This window comes from Peromyscus maniculatus, chromosome 11 (assembly GCF_049852395.1).
Source record: "Peromyscus maniculatus bairdii isolate BWxNUB_F1_BW_parent chromosome 11, HU_Pman_BW_mat_3.1, whole genome shotgun sequence".
NCBI classification, from domain to species: domain Eukaryota; kingdom Metazoa; phylum Chordata; class Mammalia; order Rodentia; family Cricetidae; genus Peromyscus; species Peromyscus maniculatus.
The window spans coordinates 49,683,712-49,702,474 of NC_134862.1; the positions used below are offsets into that span (position 1 = coordinate 49,683,712).

At 35.8% G+C, this 18,763-nt stretch overlaps 1 protein-coding gene across 13 annotated transcripts in view; it reads right to left on the reverse strand.

Annotated features, from left to right (window-relative positions):
* Nucleotides 1-18,763, reverse strand: part of LOC102923317 (complement factor H-related protein 1-like) — a 256,566-nt gene that overhangs the window by 113,504 nt on the left and 124,299 nt on the right. For 9 of the 13 annotated variants that reach the window (XM_076547540.1, XM_076547544.1, XM_076547546.1 and 6 more), the window contains 7 exons: nucleotides 14,589-14,771; nucleotides 13,284-13,460; nucleotides 10,953-11,126; nucleotides 9,821-10,006; nucleotides 9,553-9,732; nucleotides 5,702-5,875; nucleotides 4,102-4,278 (listed from right to left, as the gene is read on the reverse strand). The exons of 1 other annotated variant lie outside the window; for it this stretch is intronic. In XM_076547540.1, the coding sequence (XP_076403655.1) occupies nucleotides 4,102-4,278; nucleotides 5,702-5,875; nucleotides 9,553-9,732; nucleotides 9,821-10,006; nucleotides 10,953-11,126; nucleotides 13,284-13,460; nucleotides 14,589-14,771 (1,251 nt within the window). Of the gene's footprint in view, nucleotides 1-3,689; nucleotides 3,950-4,101; nucleotides 4,279-5,701; nucleotides 5,876-9,552; nucleotides 9,733-9,820; nucleotides 10,007-10,952; nucleotides 11,127-13,283; nucleotides 13,461-14,588; nucleotides 14,772-18,763 lie in introns of those variants that run through there. 3 more of the 13 variants (XM_076547550.1, XM_076547542.1, XM_076547539.1) reach the window with 3 other exon arrangements.

Below are 18,763 nucleotides of genomic sequence, written 5' to 3' on the forward strand. Positions count from 1 at the left end.
ATATGAAAGATAAAAGGTAGAAAGCAACTACTAGTTTTAAATATTTTACATTGATTTGGATTTTTTATATTGTATACAAATTTTATATATTGATACAAAATTGAGATTAATTTTTTAAAGAAAATAGTGTACATATATTTCTAGTCTTATTCAAAATATTGTACCTATGTAGCTGATTTGACAATGTAATGCAAATTGCTTGTTCTTAAAAATTATTACCAATTAATTAGGATATAAAGAAATGTAAGTTATTATTTAGTCACCTATTACAATCAAACTTATAGTCATATTAGGTATGTTTTAAAGGTCAGACAGAAATATATTTTAGATAAATATGTCATCTTCAAACACTTCAGAGGTCTACAGATTATGGCATTGAACATGTTTTAATAACATAGATTCTGCTGAGCAGCAGTGGTGAACACCTTTAATCTCAGCACTCAGGAGGCAGAGTTAGGTGGATCTCTGTGAGTTCAAGGCCAGCCTGGTCTACAGAGTGAGATCCAGGACAGGCACCAAAACCACACAGAGAAACCCTGTCTTGAAAACCAAAAACAACAACAACAACAACAAAAATCATAGATTTTTTTTTCTTTTTTTTGACAATGAGACATATTTGCTCCTGGCAGCACCAGTATACTTCAGAGTGTAGTTGACTATTTCTCTGGTCTTGCCTGGCCCCCACAGTCCTGCAGCCCACTTGTGATCACTCAGAAGCTTATATTACTTTTAACTGCTTCACCATTAGGTCAGGTGTATTACTGACTAGCTCTTTTATTTAAATTAACCCATAATTCTTACCTATGTTTAGCCACATGGCTTGGTACCTTTTCTCAGTTCTGTCTTGACATCTTGCTTCCTCTGTGTCTGGCTGGTAACTCCTGACTCAGCCCTTCCCCTTCCCAGAATTCTCCTCATCTGCTTGCCCTACCTATACTTTCTGTCTGGCTGCTGGCCAATCAGCATTTTATTTATCAACCAATCAGAACAACATATATTCACAGTGTATAGAAAGATATCCCACACTGGCGGTTTCTGTCATAACTCATTTTTTGAAGTCATTTGTTTGCACTTCCTGTTTTAATAGGTAATATTATTTCCTTCCTCAGTCTCTGAAGAACTTGAAGATTAGATAGTTATAGTTTTCCTTGTTAAGAAATTCAGAAAAGAAACTCACTAAGAGGTGTTAAGTGTGTAAGTTTGAAAGATATGAAAACAGTTTTCTGTTGGTAATAAAAGATAGGATAGAAAGTGAATTAGGTACACTTTGGGCTCACCAAAATAGGATAGATAATGAAATATTTTCTCTGAATTTGTCAAACGCAAATGGCCTAGAAATTATTGACATATTTATTACTTGTATATATTGTATATAGTTATTGTACTTATTGTATATGGTTTTTCTTATATTAGTTATAACTTTTTAAATTTTTTTTCATTTTTATTAGACAAAAAAGGGGAAACTTGGTGATGTATTGTGTCCCCCAGTGTACTGTGTCTACAAATAAAATTTACCTGAGGATCAGAGGAAAAAGCCAGCCACTATAGTAAACAAAAGTCATGCAGTGTTGGCACATGCATTTAATCCTATTACTTGGCAGGCAGGGATCTGTCAATCTATGTGATTCAAGGCCACACAGGGAACAGAGCCAGGCATGGTGGCATACACCTTAAATTCCAACACTAGTTAACCGTGGAGGTCTTGAGATCTGTACAGATAGACAGGGAGTGGCAGAGCTGGGCAGGAAGAGAAAGTGATGTAGCTGGACAGAGAGAGCAAATCAGATGGCAGAACAGCAAGGCATATAGGTGTGGCTAGACAGGAAGTAGCTCACTTTTGGAAGCTGTGGAGTTGGTGAGGTGAGATTAGTTGTGGCTTTCCCTATTTCCCTGATGTCTCAGGTTTTCATCCCTACATCTGGCACTGTGTTTTTTTTTGTTGTTGTTGTTTTTCTCTTTTTTTAAATTTTATTTTACAATACTATTCAGTTCTACATAATAGCCACAGATTCCCTTGTTCTCTCCCTTCCTGCCCCCCATCCCCTTCCCCCCAGCACACCCCCCATTCCCACCTCTTCCAGATCAAGGTCTCCCCTAGGACTGGGATCGACCTGATAGACTCAGTCCAGGCAGGTCCAGTCCTCTCCTCCCAGATTGAGCCAAGCGTCCCTGCATAAGTCCCAGGTTTCAAACAGCTAACTCATGCAACGAGCCCAGGACCTGGTACCACTGCCTAGATGCCTCCCAAACAGATCAAGCCAATCAACTGTCTCACCTATTCAGAGGGCCTGATCCAGTTGGGGGCCCTCAGCCTTTGGTTCATAGTTCATGTGTTTCCATTCGTTTGGTTATTTGTCCCTGTGCTTTATCCAACCTTGGTTTCAACAATTCTCGATCATATAAACCCTCCTCTTTCTCACTAGACTCCCAGCGCTCCACCCGGGGCCTAGCCTTGGATATCTGCATCCAGATTCCTCAGTCCTTGGATGGGGTTTATGGCACAACTATTAGGGTGTTTGGCCATTCCATCACCAGAGTAGGTCAGTCCCGGCTATCTCTCTACCATCTGGCACTGTGTTTTTTATTTAACAAGACCATTTGGAAATTCATCTACATCAGAGAAAATGATGGGCATCAAAGAAACTACATAAGGAGTTCACTTTCTTTGTGGCAAGTTAGCGATTGGGCAAGAAAGTGTCCTTGCCTCAACTGCTGACAGTATGCTGTCCAAAATGAATAAGCAGGATACAAAAGAAAGGACTGCTGAACCTTGCCAAGACAAGATAGGACAACCCTTTAGAAAAATCTGCTCCACAGATGATTCTGTCAGATGTGCTAGGCCTGTAGGCCAAAGATGTCTCAACATTGCAGAGAAATCTTAGGTGACCATCCCGGTAGTCAGCTGTTTCTGTCATTTCTCACATTGTTAGAAGTCGCTTGTTTTCACTTCCTGATTACTTAGGTAATATTATTTCCTTCTCAGGTCCCTGAGGAAGTTGAAGATAGATACTTATAGTTACAGTTTTGCTTGTTAACAAATTCAGAAAAGAAACTCACTAAAGATGTATAAAGTGTATAAGTTTGAAAGACATGTAAAGATAGTTGGTAATACAAGTTAGGATAGAAAGTGAATTAGGTACAACATTTGCACTCACAAAAATATGATAAATAATAGAATATTTTCTCTGAATCTGTCAAATGTTAACGGACTGGACATTTAATCCCAGTACTTGAGAGGCAGAAATTTGTCTGGATCTCTGTGGGTTCAAAGCCACACTGGATTATATGAGATTGACTAAGTCTAGAGGAGAAACAGAGCCAGACAGTGGTGGCACACACCTTTAATCCCAGCACTTGAGATCTCATGCCCTTGCTTGGAAATCACACAAGCCGGTAATCCCAAGAAGTAATATGGCAGGACTGAGAAAGGTATGTAAGGCATGAGGAAAGAGAAACTAAATACTTTTTGGCAGGAGCGTCCCTTTCAGCTAGAGGCTTTGTAGGCTGGAGCCTTTTTGGCTGAGTAAACTGGTTTGGCTAGAGGCCTAGTGGGTAAGGCTTTTCAGGCTGAGAGTTAGTGAGGTAAGAGGTGGTGGCTGTGACTTGCCCTGCTTCTTAGATCTTTCAGCTTTCACCCCAATATCTGGTTCAGGGTTTTTTTTTAATTATAAGACCATTTAAGATTCTAACAACAAGGACTTGTTCTAAAACCGGAATTGAATTTTCATGCTGTTCTCACCGACACAATGCGGTGGAGCACTCCACTTTCCCATGTTGCAGGTTACCCCGTGTTCCTCAATCATCCTAAATCCCTCCTCACAAACATAGCTGAGTGTAGCACCGTGTTCATGAATTCTGGACTCCACTCTGTCTCTCCTTTCTTCTGACACTCCGGGTAATTTAATAGATCCATGGTCTATCTCAGGGGGCTGAGAACATGGAATTTTTACTATATGAAGAACACAAATGAAAGAGTGGAACCTAGATAAAAATTTTACATTGGAAAATAAAAACAAACTCTTTGGATTATGTCTCCACAAATTATGTCATCCCGTCCCCTACACCAGAATTCTCATTGTAAAATAAGTCAGAGATACTGACCAATGCATCGTGGTAATGACTGCCACCTCCCATCTCTGCACACCATTTCTTCTGTGTCCTGTGTTCGGTAATTGTCTTGACAAAGAACAGATACTTTCTCTCCATCCTGGTATTTCACTGTGGTTTGCATCACTTGGGCATTTGGAATCTGTGGTGGAGGAGGGCAGGATTCTTCCTCTGCTCCCAAAAAATATCAGAAACCAAAGTTCTTGACCAAAAATAGTATCTTAAATTGTTGAAGTAATAATTTTCTTTAAATATTAACTTAATTATGACAATGTAATAATTATTTATATTTCATATTTCCAAAAAATTTTGTCTAAGTTGCTAGAAAAACAAGACACCTCACATTCAGTTTTTTAGATTAATGATGTGAAAGTGTGCTTTATTAGTGATTGTTAATAATCAATTTGTTTTCTATTTCTACTTAGAGTGGAACTATTAGAAAATAATTAATATTTGTGTCATTAATACATTTTCCCACACTCTTTCAATACCCAGCTAGCCATACAGGAAAGAAAAACAACTACCACCTTACTTCAGACAATAATCAACATGATATCAGTCATGATAAAACCAGAGGCAACCACAAAATAACACATGTTGCTCATGAAAAGGTACATAATAGGTTGATTTTTGAATCACATGGAAATACTTTCTGTGGAAGTTTTTAAGAAATAATTTAAAATATCAATTGAGGCATGGCATTCAAAGTGATAGTGACAAATACATATATGGAAGCAAATGTAGTTGAATGAACTTGTTGCTATTTACATGGAACTGGAAATGTCAAACGAGTCAGTTTTATACAATAACAGATTGATTACTACAAGAATGAATAGTTTATTAGATCGACACTATATACATTCATACAGAAATGCATGATGATTCAGCATAGGCATAGGAATAGCATGGAGCATTTGTTGTAATAAAAGAATTAGAAGTAATGGGAATCTGAGAGTAATGGGGCCATTAGGACACAAGGTGAATTCATTTTTATCAAGTTTGCTTGAGTGTTTTATATTACAGATCAATCACAGATGTAATGTAAAAATTTCTATGACATATTCTCTATTAAAAAGTATTTTTCCAGTATGTCTGCTATGATACAGTGTCTTCATACATGACTGGGTATTTGAACACATGAAATCTCAAAAGCATGGACACCTAAACAAGACAATACCAGTTGACATGTCAACATGGATGGAGAAAAATCTTACAAGGCCCTTTTCCTAGATGAAGAGCTACGGGTAACTAAAGAGCATCTAGAGAGGAATAATCAGTCTTCTTCATGGATCAGTAAGCCAACAAACAGGTTATCAAATCACAGGAATTTATTCCTACACACACACACACACACACACACACACACACACACACACACACACACAAACACAGAAGAAACACAAAATGGATTCATCAGGTTCAATTGTATAAACATGTTTGAGTGGGAAGATGGAGAGGTGAAAGTGATAACAATTCAGGATTCACATATGAAACACTCAAAAACTTCCATTGTTTTAGTAACTCAAAGACACTGCTATCACAGGTGAGAAAGGACTAGAATAACCACTAGAAGACAATGCAAACAAGAGCTTACCTCTACAGGTTGGCTCAGGATCCCACCTTCCATTGATGCAGGTTGAGTGTTTATGTGCCTTCTTTCCTCTACATTTGTAAACCATGCTAACATTATGATGAAATTCTTTCTTATTGGGAATTCTGTCCATACCAGTTACCTTTGGTGCTTTACACTTCTCCAGTTGATCTGTTGCTATGTGAAAATAATTCCAGGAAAAATAAAAACAATTACAAGAAGTGAGCTGGTTGCTACATTAAAAAATAGCTATGTAGTCAATGTACAATGAAACTACGATATATACCTATAAATTCTGCCAACCAAAATGCAGAGGGTCACCATGGAGAAGTGGTTTATGATGTGAGAACTAGATGTCAGGTCCAGTCTAGTACATCTCAGATAGTTTAAGTCATGAAGGGATTTGGGTATTTGGTAACTGCAAGTACATAGGAAATCAATGCCCAGATGAGCTACATAGGAAATGATTATGACATGACCAGCTTTATACCATTCTTGAAAGCTGTGAAAATGTTCACATTTGTTGCTCTCCCATTACATTTTCTCTAGTCTAATGTTTAAAAATATTAAAATAAAACATGTGTGGATAGGATATAAGATGTTTCTGGTTTAAACATCCTTTTTTGATAGCTGTGATATAAGAAACAAACATCTAAGATACATTTGTAGAAAACAAATATCTCAAAATATTTTCTGAGCAAGAGAGCTGGTATTTTAGAAGCTTATAGTCAACATCTATCTCCTTTATATTCCCTTCATAAGAATCTTTAAGAAGTTGTTATATGTGCTTGATCATCCTATAATATAACAATATTACCTCTTAAAAATAACAGTTTGGTTATGTTATGAGTAAAATAAGGACTATATGGAGACCTTTTAATATGCCATATATTTGAACTATTCAGTGAAGATGAGAGTTGTTTTTCAAACTGACAAAATTTCATGGATAATATTTGTTCATAATATGAAGTGTAGAGTGAGATAAGTATGGAGAAAGCAAATAAAAGTAAGTAATATTTAATATGTTGACCAGAATAATTCAAGCACTCAAGACACTTGAGCATTAATCCCTTCCTTAAGATTGCCTTACAGGAAGATAAAACTAGATGTCCTGTAAAGGTACATAGGGAAAGACCTATAGTCAAAATAATCAGTGACTGTGTGATTGATTTTTTCTGAATCTCTTATTCATCAAGACAAAGCAAAGAACACTCCTCCACTGTTGGTTGGAATGCAAACTTGTCCAGCCACTTTGGAAATCAATATGGCCCTTTCTTAGAAAACTAGGAATCAATCTCCCCCAAGATCCAGCTATACCACTCTTGGGAATATACCCAAGGAATGCTCAATCATACCACAAGGACACATGCTCAACTATGTTCATAGCAACATTATTTGTAATAGCCAGAACCTGGAAAGAACCTAGATGCCCTTCAACTGAAGAATGGATAAATAAAATGTGGTACATATATACAATGGAGTACTACTCAGCAAAGAAAATCAATGACATCATGAGGTTTGCAGGCAAATGGATGGAACTAGAAAATATCATCCTGAGTGAAGTAACCTAGACTCAGAAAGACAAACATGATATATACTCACTCATAAGTGGATACTAGATGTAAAGCAAAGGATAACCAGACTGCAACTCATAATTCCAGGGAGCCTACCTAGTAAAGAGGACCCTAAGAAAGACACAGGGATTGTCCAATGACAGAGAAATGGATGAGATCTACAGGATCAAGCTGGGGGTGGAGGAGACTACTGGCAATGATCAAGAGAGTGCCTGAGCTGACCTGCTCTGGTAATCAGATAGCCACACACCCTGGCTGTCATGATAGAACTCCTATCTAGTGTCTGATGGAAGCAGACACAGAGATCCATGGCAGAGCCCCAGGTGGATCTCCAGGAGTCCAATCGGCAAGAGAGAAGAGGGATTATATGAGTAAGAAATACTGAGACCATGATTGGAAAGAGCACAGGGACAAATAGCCAAATGAGTGGAAACACATGAACTGTGAACCAACGGCTGAGGAGCCCCCATGGAACTGGACCGGGCCCTCTGAATAAGTGAGACATTTGATTAGCTTGAACTGTTTGGGAGGCCCCAGGCAGTGGAGCCAGGACCTGTCCTTGGTGTATGGGCTGGCTCTATGAAGCCTGAGGCCTATGCTGGGACACTTTGCCCAGCTTGGTGTAGGGAGGAGGAGACTGGACTGGGGGTCTACCAGGCTGGGCTGACTCCCCAGGGGAGACCTACCTAGGAGGAGGTAGGAATGGGGTATGAATTGGGGCAGGGAAGGGAAGGAGGAGGGACAGGGGGAATCCATGGATGATGTGTGAAATTGAGTTCATTATGAAATAAAAGAAAGAAAGAAAGAAACTGCCAAGTGGGGCTTCAAAAAAAAAAAAAAGAATCGTAAGTATGTGGCAGGATAAAAAAATGTTTGTAATGTAAGGATAACATTGTTGCACAGCTTGTGGTAACTGGAAAGGTTCATGAAGATGACTATACCTGAGTCAGTCATCAGCATAAAACCTCTGAAGGAAGAACTGAAGTTTCCTGCAGAACATTACGTCTGATTTCTCTCTCTCTCTTTTTTTAAACATGCAGGATTTCTTTTTTTTTTTTTTTTAAAGATTTATTTATGTATTATGTATACAGTGTTCTGCCTGCATGTATGTCTACACACCAGAAGAGGGCACCAAATCTCATTATAGATGGTTGTGAGCCACCATGTGGTTGCTAGGAATTGAACACAGCTGTTATACAAATAGTCTGGAAGAGTAGCCAGTGCTCTTAACCTCTGAGCCATCTCTCCAGCCCCTGATTTTTCTCTTATATGAAATTTTTGTTAAACATTTTTAAAACAGTGATGAGCACAGATATTAAGGCTTGAAGTCAGTGATTTTTACAAAATATGTTTGTTTAGCAAAACGAGTACGGATTAATAAGCATTAGAGGTAGTATTGATTTACATGAAAAACTGTTACGGAGTTGGTAGGTCTGTGTACAGAGAACATATAACTGAGCAACACAGGTATACATGCCTTTCTAAGGGAGATCCACATCTCTCTGGCATTATCCAACACTTAAAACTCCAATGAATAGTTAGGATCAGACACCAGTGATCGTTCTGAAGTAATGACACAGGAACACTCTGAGAAATACCACTATTTTAGGGAAAAACAATGTAGCACCAAGATGCTTTCAGCTACTCATTAAAGACTCAATCACTAAAAGTACAGGGGGGAGTCATTGCAAAGTGAAGTCACCCATGGGATAATGTTGCCATTCAATCTCAGACTATTTGTATAGCTGTGTTCTATCACCATTGGGAAGTCCTAGAACCCTACCCCCAGAACATTGACTTCAGTTTGCAGCATGTAGAATAGACAGAAGCATCATAGAAGCTCTGAGAGAGGAAAGTTTATCATGGGGGAGTAGGAAATGGGTGATTTTCAGACTTTATTTCTTAGCTTTCTAAGACATGGAAGGAGAGTGTCATACAATAACATCAAAGTTGTTTTTGTATAACATAGTCATATCATCTTGGGTAGTAGTATCCACATTTTAGTTCCATGAAAATTTATAAGAAAAACTAGATTTTATTGAAGACAACAGATTATATTATTAATTTGTGCTCATCTGTAGACATGCACCATAATAATAATAATATTTTCATAATAAATACTGAAAGTTTGGATTCATATTGTTTAAGACTAGATTTTTTGAGTCAAGGTCTCCCATGGGGAGTAAAACAGTACTAAATTCAGAAATATATCATAGCGAATATCTCTGCAAATAAAACATTAAAATTTATAAAGTATCAATTTGAGGCACATAGACTTACCAACACATTTAGGAAGCTGGGTCCACCTTCCACTAATACATGAAACTGACCCGCTTCCAATCATTGTGAATGTTTCCAAGCAGGTGAACTCCAATGACTCTCCATGATTGTAGGGAGGAATAGAAAAGTGTACAGAGCCATGCTCAAGTTCAGGTATGTCTCCACATGTTCTCTTCTCCTCTGTAGTTGTTTCACAAATGAGTATTTATGATTAAGACATCACATACAAAGATACAAAACAATATTTATGTATTAATGCTTTAATTACCAACACATATCGGCAAGGTTGTCCACTTCCCATCAACACACTGGATTTTATTGGGTCCCTTCAGTAGATATCTAGGATTGCAAACATAATCCACCACGTCATCATGGCTGTATTCTTCTTTCTTTGTTCCCTTAACTTCCCCATTGAGGAGTTCAGGAGGTTGGTCACATGGTCCTACTTTATCTACTGTGGAAATATTGTATAAGTATAAATGAAAATGTCCACATTGCAGTCTAAAATCTAGGTAATGAAAAATCTTTTAAGAATTTATTCACCATATCACATTTCATGAAACTTTATTAAAGAAATAATATTTACATTAGACTGACATTTCACAGTTTGTAACATGTCTATTGAACTAGCATTGAAAGCATATTGAAGGTGGTACAGTGTGTGATAAACCTGAAACCTTGAAAATGCAGGAACCCAGTCAGCAATTGTAGTTGTGTCAATTATAGTGATTTTCACACTCTCTGAATATTTTTAACTTACAGCTACAATTTGTAAAAATTGTTGGCACTGTAGAAAACATCTCTGATTAATGTATTTTAATTCCCCCCCCCTTTTTTTTTTTTTTTGGTTTTTCGAGACAGGGTTTCTCTGTGTAGCTTTGCACCCTTTCTGGATCTCACTTTGTAGACCAGGCTGGCCTCGAACTCACAAAGATCTGCCTGCCTCTGTCTCCCAAGTACTGGGATTAAAGGCGTGCGCCACCACCGCCCGGCAAACATACACTTCTGGCCCTGTACCGGGATCTGATTTTTTAATAAATGCTAATGGATTCATCAAAATCTGCTTTCATACAGTTTAGACATTCTCCATGCAATGTGAGGAAATGCTTATGCTGTAAAAATACCAGTATAAATGGTAATACAGACAAAATGAGAGACGTCTTTGTACTCTCAGCCATCATGTCTACATGTTTAAACACACTGATAACATATTTTATGCTAGCCTGGGATTAACTTTGCAAATCAGTGACTGTATTAGCCACACAACCTGCAACTTCATCATGGCTGTCTATATATCTGGATATGTTTAAGATTATGAACACAATGTAAGACTAGGGGATATTAGGAGAAGGAAAATAAACTTCTGATTTTCATTCACCAAATGTAAAACAGATACTGACCTTTACATGTTGGGAAACTAGGAGACCATCCAAAGTGGTAGCATTGCACTGAATCTGGTCCAACTCTGTGTCCTTGTTGGCAAGAAAATTTTAACAAATCTCCAACTTTATATTTGTCATTCCTGGGATTGACGAATAAGTGTGGTGATAGTAAGGGGATGCTGCATTCTCTTTCTTGAAAAATAAAATAATTAGAGAATACATTTAATCATTGAGAAGTAGTTTTATCTCTCTCATGTGCATTCACAGAGAAGCATCAGTAACCATCTTCCTTATGAAAAGTGTTGAATATTACATTTGCTATAGCCCCTAAATTCATATGGAAGTCTGAGGAATGTATATTGATGGAATATATAAGTCATAGACTTGAAAAATGAAATTTACTTATTTTTACTGGGTCTGAATTGCACAGAGGATTACTAATGTTAAATGTACAATGACTCTTTTCTTACAATACACAATTGTTCTTTCATATTTGAAATTAATGCAATACAGTATGTGTATGACATTTTCAAAAAAAATTATTTCAGTTTAGTATACTTCAGAAGTTAGAACAGGTAAAGTCATTTCTAATGTATTTGAAGTTAGGAAAATAAAATTACTTTATTTTAAATTAAAAAAGAGCATAAGAAATATAGACAAAACAATAACAGTAGTTGTGTTTGAATATTTACAATATACTAAGATATTCTGTTGTATTTCCAATTCGTATTATTAACTATTAATCAATCTGACTCAAATTAAGAATTTGTAGCATTTTCCATTGCAATTAATTTTTAAAAAATTGTTGGCATTAGCTGGGCAGTGGTGGCGCATGCCTTTAATCCCAGCACTCTGGGGGCAGAGGCAGGCAGATCTCTGTGAGTTTAAGGCCACCCTGGTTTACAGAGCGAGATCCAGGACAGGCTCCAAAGGTACACAAACAAACCCTGCCTCCAAAAAACAAAACAAATAAAATTGTTGGCATTGTTAAGTTACAAAAAAACAAAACAAAATAAAAACATTTTTTCTTGTTTGAAATCTTCCTTTTTTTTTTTTACTAATTTATAAAATTAAAGAATGCAATTTAAAAAGTAGGGTTATGCATAAAAGAAAAATCCAACTTTCAAGAGTCATGTGTTAGTATAGAATTAATAACAAAAATGAAAGATATACTTTAAAAGCAATGTCTAAAGCAAAAACAACCCCTCATGTTAGGGGTGGTAATAGGACACACAAGCATGGCACACATTAGAGTTTCTGGAAACAGTCCCCAACAATTCCTTTGTTTTAATATTAAGTTTTTTAGACTGACTGGGAAAATTCAGCCTTACAAGACTCAGCTATTAAAAGTCTGGGGTCCTCCATATTCACCATAACTATGAATAAATTTTAATAAGAAGAGGGTTTTTATTTAGTTATTGGTATCGGGTGTGACACCAGGTCTGCAAAAGTCTACTGGAATTTATTGTGTAACAGTTTATCCAAAATTAAAATATTCCATTCTGCAGGAAATCTCCTTTAGCAGGAAGGTAAAGAACTCTAAATAGCTTTGGGAAGTCCCTGAAACTGATCAGATTCAGTAGGCACCTCACTCCCAAGTAAACAAGCCAAGCTGATGAATCATTCTCAGACAAGGCAAGCTGCAAAGGAGATTTTCAGACAAGACTAGATGCAAAAGAGAAGATTTTGAGATGGCACCAGCTTCCTGGAAGAAGCTAAAACCAACCCAGCTCCCTGGAAGAGGTTTAGATCAACGGAGTCACTTGGAGAAAACACTCTCCAGCCTGTTGAGGTGCCTGAATAAACACAGGTAATACAAAGGAATAATTAATTTTATGTATTCCATTTGTTTGTTTATGGAAACAGGGATTCATTATGCAGCCCAACATGTCTCAAACTTAAAACCTCTTGTTCCAGGCTCATAGTGCAGGAGTCACACGAATGTGCTGTCAACACCTCATAAAGACATAATTTTAAAAACAGAATATCAGGCCACTGAGATGGTTCAGTCAGTGAGGGTGCTTGCCTCCAAGCTTGGTGACAGGAGGTCAGTCCTGGGACTCACATGATGAAAAGAGAGAGCTGACACACAAGTTCTGACATTTTCATGAGTCATGTGGTGTACACACCTCCATAGATGCATACTTATAACCATTATACACACATAGGATAAATGCTCGCAATGCAATAATAAAAACAAACATGATCAGCTTTAGCCTTCAAAACAGCCCTTTCTCCAAGTTTACACTGAATCAGAAGGAAGATCCTAGGAAGTTCATATTTTCAAGTAACACATAAATATTTATTTTTGCCTTGTGAAAAGAAAATCCCAGAGAAAATCATACTCACCATAACATGAAGGTATGTCAGACCATCCATCATATGTACATGTTATGGAGCCCTTGGTATGTTTATATTTGTTATCATATCCAATATGGCATTCGTAGTCTATTTCATCATTGAGTTTAAACCACGTGCTATTATTTTTAGTTCCAGCATTCTCAAATATAGGCCTATCACAAGACTCTAATGCAAAATAAAATAGAAGATATCATTTAATGTGTCAATGGACAATCTGAGCAATTCCTGTGAGAACAAAAGTAGTCACAGGTTAATATATAATAACAATGAAATACTATATAAAAAGACCCTTAGAAGACCAACAATAAATCATTTTCCTGAAACATTTATTAAATAAAAACTACACTCCGATTAGCATTTACTGCCTCAGTTAAGTTTTATAAAACTTTATTTTAAAAATAATTTTTCAGCTCATTTTTTCCTTATAGTTATCACATACTGCAAATAAATACACAATTTCAGATATATTTTGTTTTAGAAAAGGGTAATAACCTTTCTGAACTAATGTCCCTTATTTAGTAGTTCATATGCAATATTGAATATTGCATATCCCAAAAGGCTTGTAAATTATAATTTAATATACATGAATATTACATGGGAATAATTTTAATTGCTTTTTCTTTAAATAGATTCTGTAAAAATACAATAAATGAAAAATAGAAACTAAGAAAGCAGTAAATGTATTAAATCACCTTATCATTTAAGTTATGTTGAATATTTCTTGAAAAATAGCACTGGCTAGCTTTCTGATAAGTAAGACAAGCTGAACTAATTACTCTCAGAAAACTTTCAATGACTGTAGGTAGTACAACATGAAAATTTGATGTTACCTGGGAACATTTCTTTCTTTCCAATATCAAAATATTTGGGAAGAATTTCTAAGAGGGAGACCTTCTGAGACAGACATTAACTGATAGTGTCAAATACATATTATAAGGTTATCACATATTCTGGGATTTAAAACATGGGCATGTATCTTCACCTAAAACTTTGCCTTTATATCTAGGAGCAAAGGCTTTCATATGCAAGGCAGAATATCTTTTAAAAGGCAGCTAGTCAACGAATTCTTCACTAAATTTAAAACTTTGGGTATTTTAAAGCATTGAAAGGGAAATGAACTGATATTCTACAAAGCAGGAATGAGTCCAAAAGGAAAAACAAATAGTGAAATATTTCTTCTTGAAGTTTAAAATTCATCTTTCAAGTGAAACAATACCAGCCACCTCAAAGGAAAATAAAGCTAAACCCTTATACATCACCAGTATAATGGCAGGAATATCATGAAATACTCACTGATACATGAGGGTTGAGCTGACCATCCATTTTGGAGGCAGGTAATTGTTCCTGATGTTTCTCCATTTGCTGTTACATATCCCTGTTTGCACCTATAGTGTGTTTTTCTATTTAGAGCGTATGTATGATCAGATTCAGAAAGAAACCCATTCTCAATCTCTATATCGTTCTTTGAACATGTCTCTAAAAGAGAAAGGAATAAAAAAAAAAGATGAGTGCATGCTCAGTGGCTTAAGGATTTACAATAGAAAAAGATATTAAAAATAGCTGTTAGTCACTTATATATGGACTCAAAATAATCAAAATCATTCACATTCCTGAACCAAGAAAATCAAATCATAGGTTTAAAGATACACAATATCTTCTTTGAATTTTTTAACATAGCAAGATTTAAATCACTCATAATTACTTCTAAAATTGTGTTAAAATTTTTTCCAAGTGTATCCATACTCCTACAGAAAGTTCAAATGCTGAATAATACATTTTTTTCTTTAAACCGGAGAATAATTGGTTCTCTAAGTCACCTAGACTTATTTACTCAATTAGGGTTCCTGTGGTTGGGTGATGATCTTGGAAAATCTATCTGCACAGTTGCTACACACTCCAGTTTCAAGAATTTGAAATGCCATTGTAACCTCATTCTGGGGGATGTCTTTCTGTATGCTGTGAATATATGTTATTCCTATTGGTTAATAAATAAACTGCTTTGGCCTCTGGCCAGGCAGCTTAGAGGCAAGCAGGATAGGAGAGAGACAAGAAAGGGAAAAGGTGGGGTCCAGAGAGAGACACCATCCAGAAAGCAGCATGACATTTCACACAGGTAAAGGCACGGAACATGTGGTGATACATAGATTAATAGTTATGGATTAATTTAAGATATAAGAACTAGCTAGCAAGAGACCTGCTATAGACTAAACAGTCTGTAAGTAATATAAGCCCCTGTGTGTTTACTTGGGTCTGAGAAGCTGCAGGACCAGGCAGGACACAGAAAAACTTCTGGCTATACCTCATGCCTAAAATACAATGGATGTTCAATGTTCAAAGAAGATCATGAGAAACAAAAAAAATTATTTAATCTTCTCATGACAAAATAATGCCTCCTCATATCTTTAATAACTGAACTTGAAAGTATAAATGTAAAATTTTTAATTTCACTTTTTTATCATCAGAATAATATTTCATTGTGAAATGTACCAGATAAATATATATTCCATGAAAAATAATAATTAAAAAGACAGTATAAAGGTATAATTCCAGTTATTAGATTTTTTCTCAGAACACACATTTGCTTGTTTATGGATAAGTAAGAAATCAAAGAATAAAACATTAAATATTTTATATAAATGCCAATTAAAGGATTAGATAAAATATTGGGAGAAAACACTAAGTAGTGAAGAGACAGGAATACCATCAAATTACTGGAAAAGAATAAAGAATAAAAATCATTAAGTCTTTCACTTTGTTAACTTGAAAAAGGAAGCAAATACTAATGCAAGAACAAACTGTGAAAACCTAAAATGATGAACAGAGATCAAGCAAAAACCAAATGTGGGAAAGGTAATGAATTGTGATTTTTCTAAAGGAATGTAACAAATTATAAGGAAAAGAAAAGAAAAAGAGAGTGCTAGCCACAAACAAGGAGGGGAATGAGAAGTTTGGGTGAAAATTACCAATGCCTATTATTGGAAGACAAAGAGCACCAAACTAGAATTCCAGAGTATCAAGAGACTAAGTAGGTTTGTTATCAAGGAAGCTTTATGTATGGAGGAATTTTCCAGAAAATAGTACAGTGAGGAGAAACCTGACTAGAAAAAATAATAATAGGTATTTTTTCTGAATTTAAGAAACAAAAATCACTGTTTTCAAAGAGATCAGATTTACTGGATCTGTGGTATAGAAAAGCAGAGCAGAAAGAAAACCTGAAGTAGAATTCTGCAGATCTCCACTGCCATCCTCTAGCTCTCTGGCCAGATGTCAGCATACTATAGCACAGTACAAGACTCTGTGATGCAATAGAACAGAAGAAGAAAAATGGCCCCAAATTGTAAGATCAAAGGCTCCCAGAACACCAGCAATGTGAGATATTCAAACTGAAAAGGTGGGACAGTCCCTTTTGATTACCCAAATCCTTTAGTAAGATCCCAGAAGAGGTTTATTGATGTTCTAAACACACTAGTTGGAAAGAAAAGGCTCCCAAACCAGTCTAAATAAATTTCAAAGGAAACAAAATTATCAATCAAACTTAGCTTCCGTTCATGCAGATATCCAATCCCAAGCACTAACAGCAAGTGTTCTAACGAGGTACGGCTTCTTTACTCAAAAGATTGTGGTGGATGTGAAATAAAATACATTGTGGCAACATTTTATTCCCCACACAAAAATTCCCAGAAAACTAATTGGTAACGCTCACCTGTTGCATGTAAGTGTCAATGATAAACCACACATAAATCTATCCATGGTAAGACAACAATAGCACGGAGGAAGCTGGCTGTACCCAACATGCACAGTAAAAAGGACAGTAGCCCCATACCAGTTACCTGAGACTCTCTTAAAACATTAGAAAAAGAAGAGATTAAAGTTGGGAGATGTGTGGGGAAGGAGGGCATGTCACATCCTGAACTAAAATAATGGAACAAAAATACAAGAAACAGTGTTTGTAATACATAAATGCATTCCTACCTAAAATAAATTTACAACTTGATACTATAAAAGCGCCTTAAGTTAATAACATTTACACAGATTTAGAAGAGAAAAATAGAGACAGCACAACAGGTTACCAATATCAGCAATGATGGAATATATATACATATACATGTATATATAAAAACTTATTTTAAGAGAAACATCAGGGAATATTATGGGCATCCATGTCAATTAATTTTACAAATTAAAAATTAATGGAGTTTAAAAGTCATAGACTACACAACTCACTCAAGAAAAATATTTAAGATGAATATATTTGCTTCAGTATGAAAAACACATACTAGCTAAACATTTACAGAAGAACACAGGACCTTTTGTTGTGTACAACAGAACAGTGCTATAAGAAACCAAAGGTCTAATTACTACACAGGTATATCCTAATCATTAATAGAAAAATTAAAGTATACTGTATCAGTTGTCTTTAATTTTATTCCAGAAAAGCATTATATACTCATAAGCAAGCTCATTTTTAAAAGTCACATGACAAGGGACCATAGCAGCAAAATAATTCTTCACAATGTCCAATGATCTAGATATTTTAAACATAATGTAAACATTATAAAATATGTTAATTAATAGAAGTATCACACTTCTCCACCAATAGGTTTCTACAATCTATACTTTTGTTTAACATTTGAATGTTATAATTAAATTGTTCAGAAAGAAAGGAATCAAAGATCTAATGTTATAAGGTAATAAGTCTTATATAATGAAATAATCACTAAAGATACTTGTGATGTTGATGAATGTAGAAGTATACAGAGCAGTGGAAGAGAACAGCGAGTCAGTAACCACACACACATAGGACTAGTATATATCTGACAATAATTAATACCAATTTTATAGTAGAAGATAATCTTTTATCAAATAAAACATTAATATTTAGGCATTTAAATGCAAAATAATAAGCATAAACTTCTTTCTCACACTCATTTAAAATGAACACAAATATTGATCATATACATAAATGTAAAATATAAACTTTTAGAAAAATATTTGCTTGTGGCTTAGGCAATGACATTTTAGATGACAGAAAAAAGAACCAATAATTAAAATTTTTTTGTTATCTTGAAGAGCATCATAACAAATGCTTGCTATCATTGACCAATAGAGCCACGTTAGGGGTGAGACTTTGTGCCTACCTCTCCTATAGATGCTGGGATTTTGTCTGACTGCAGCTCGTGCAAATCTTGTGATTTTTTTCACAGGGAAGGGGTTGACAATGTGCTAGTGGATGGACACACACCCAAGAATTGAGGGGCAGCACAGTTAGGACTTGATTATTTTTTTAAGAACAAAAAAATGGGTGGGTGGGTAGAGATGGGAAGCAGATATGGAAGGAATTTGAAGAGGGAGGCATATATGGTCAAAATATGTTGTGTGAAATTCTCAACGAACTAATAAAAATAAGAAAGGTAAAGAGTAAACATTTGCTTTCGAAAGACAGATAGAATGTAAGTTGAGCTGCAAAA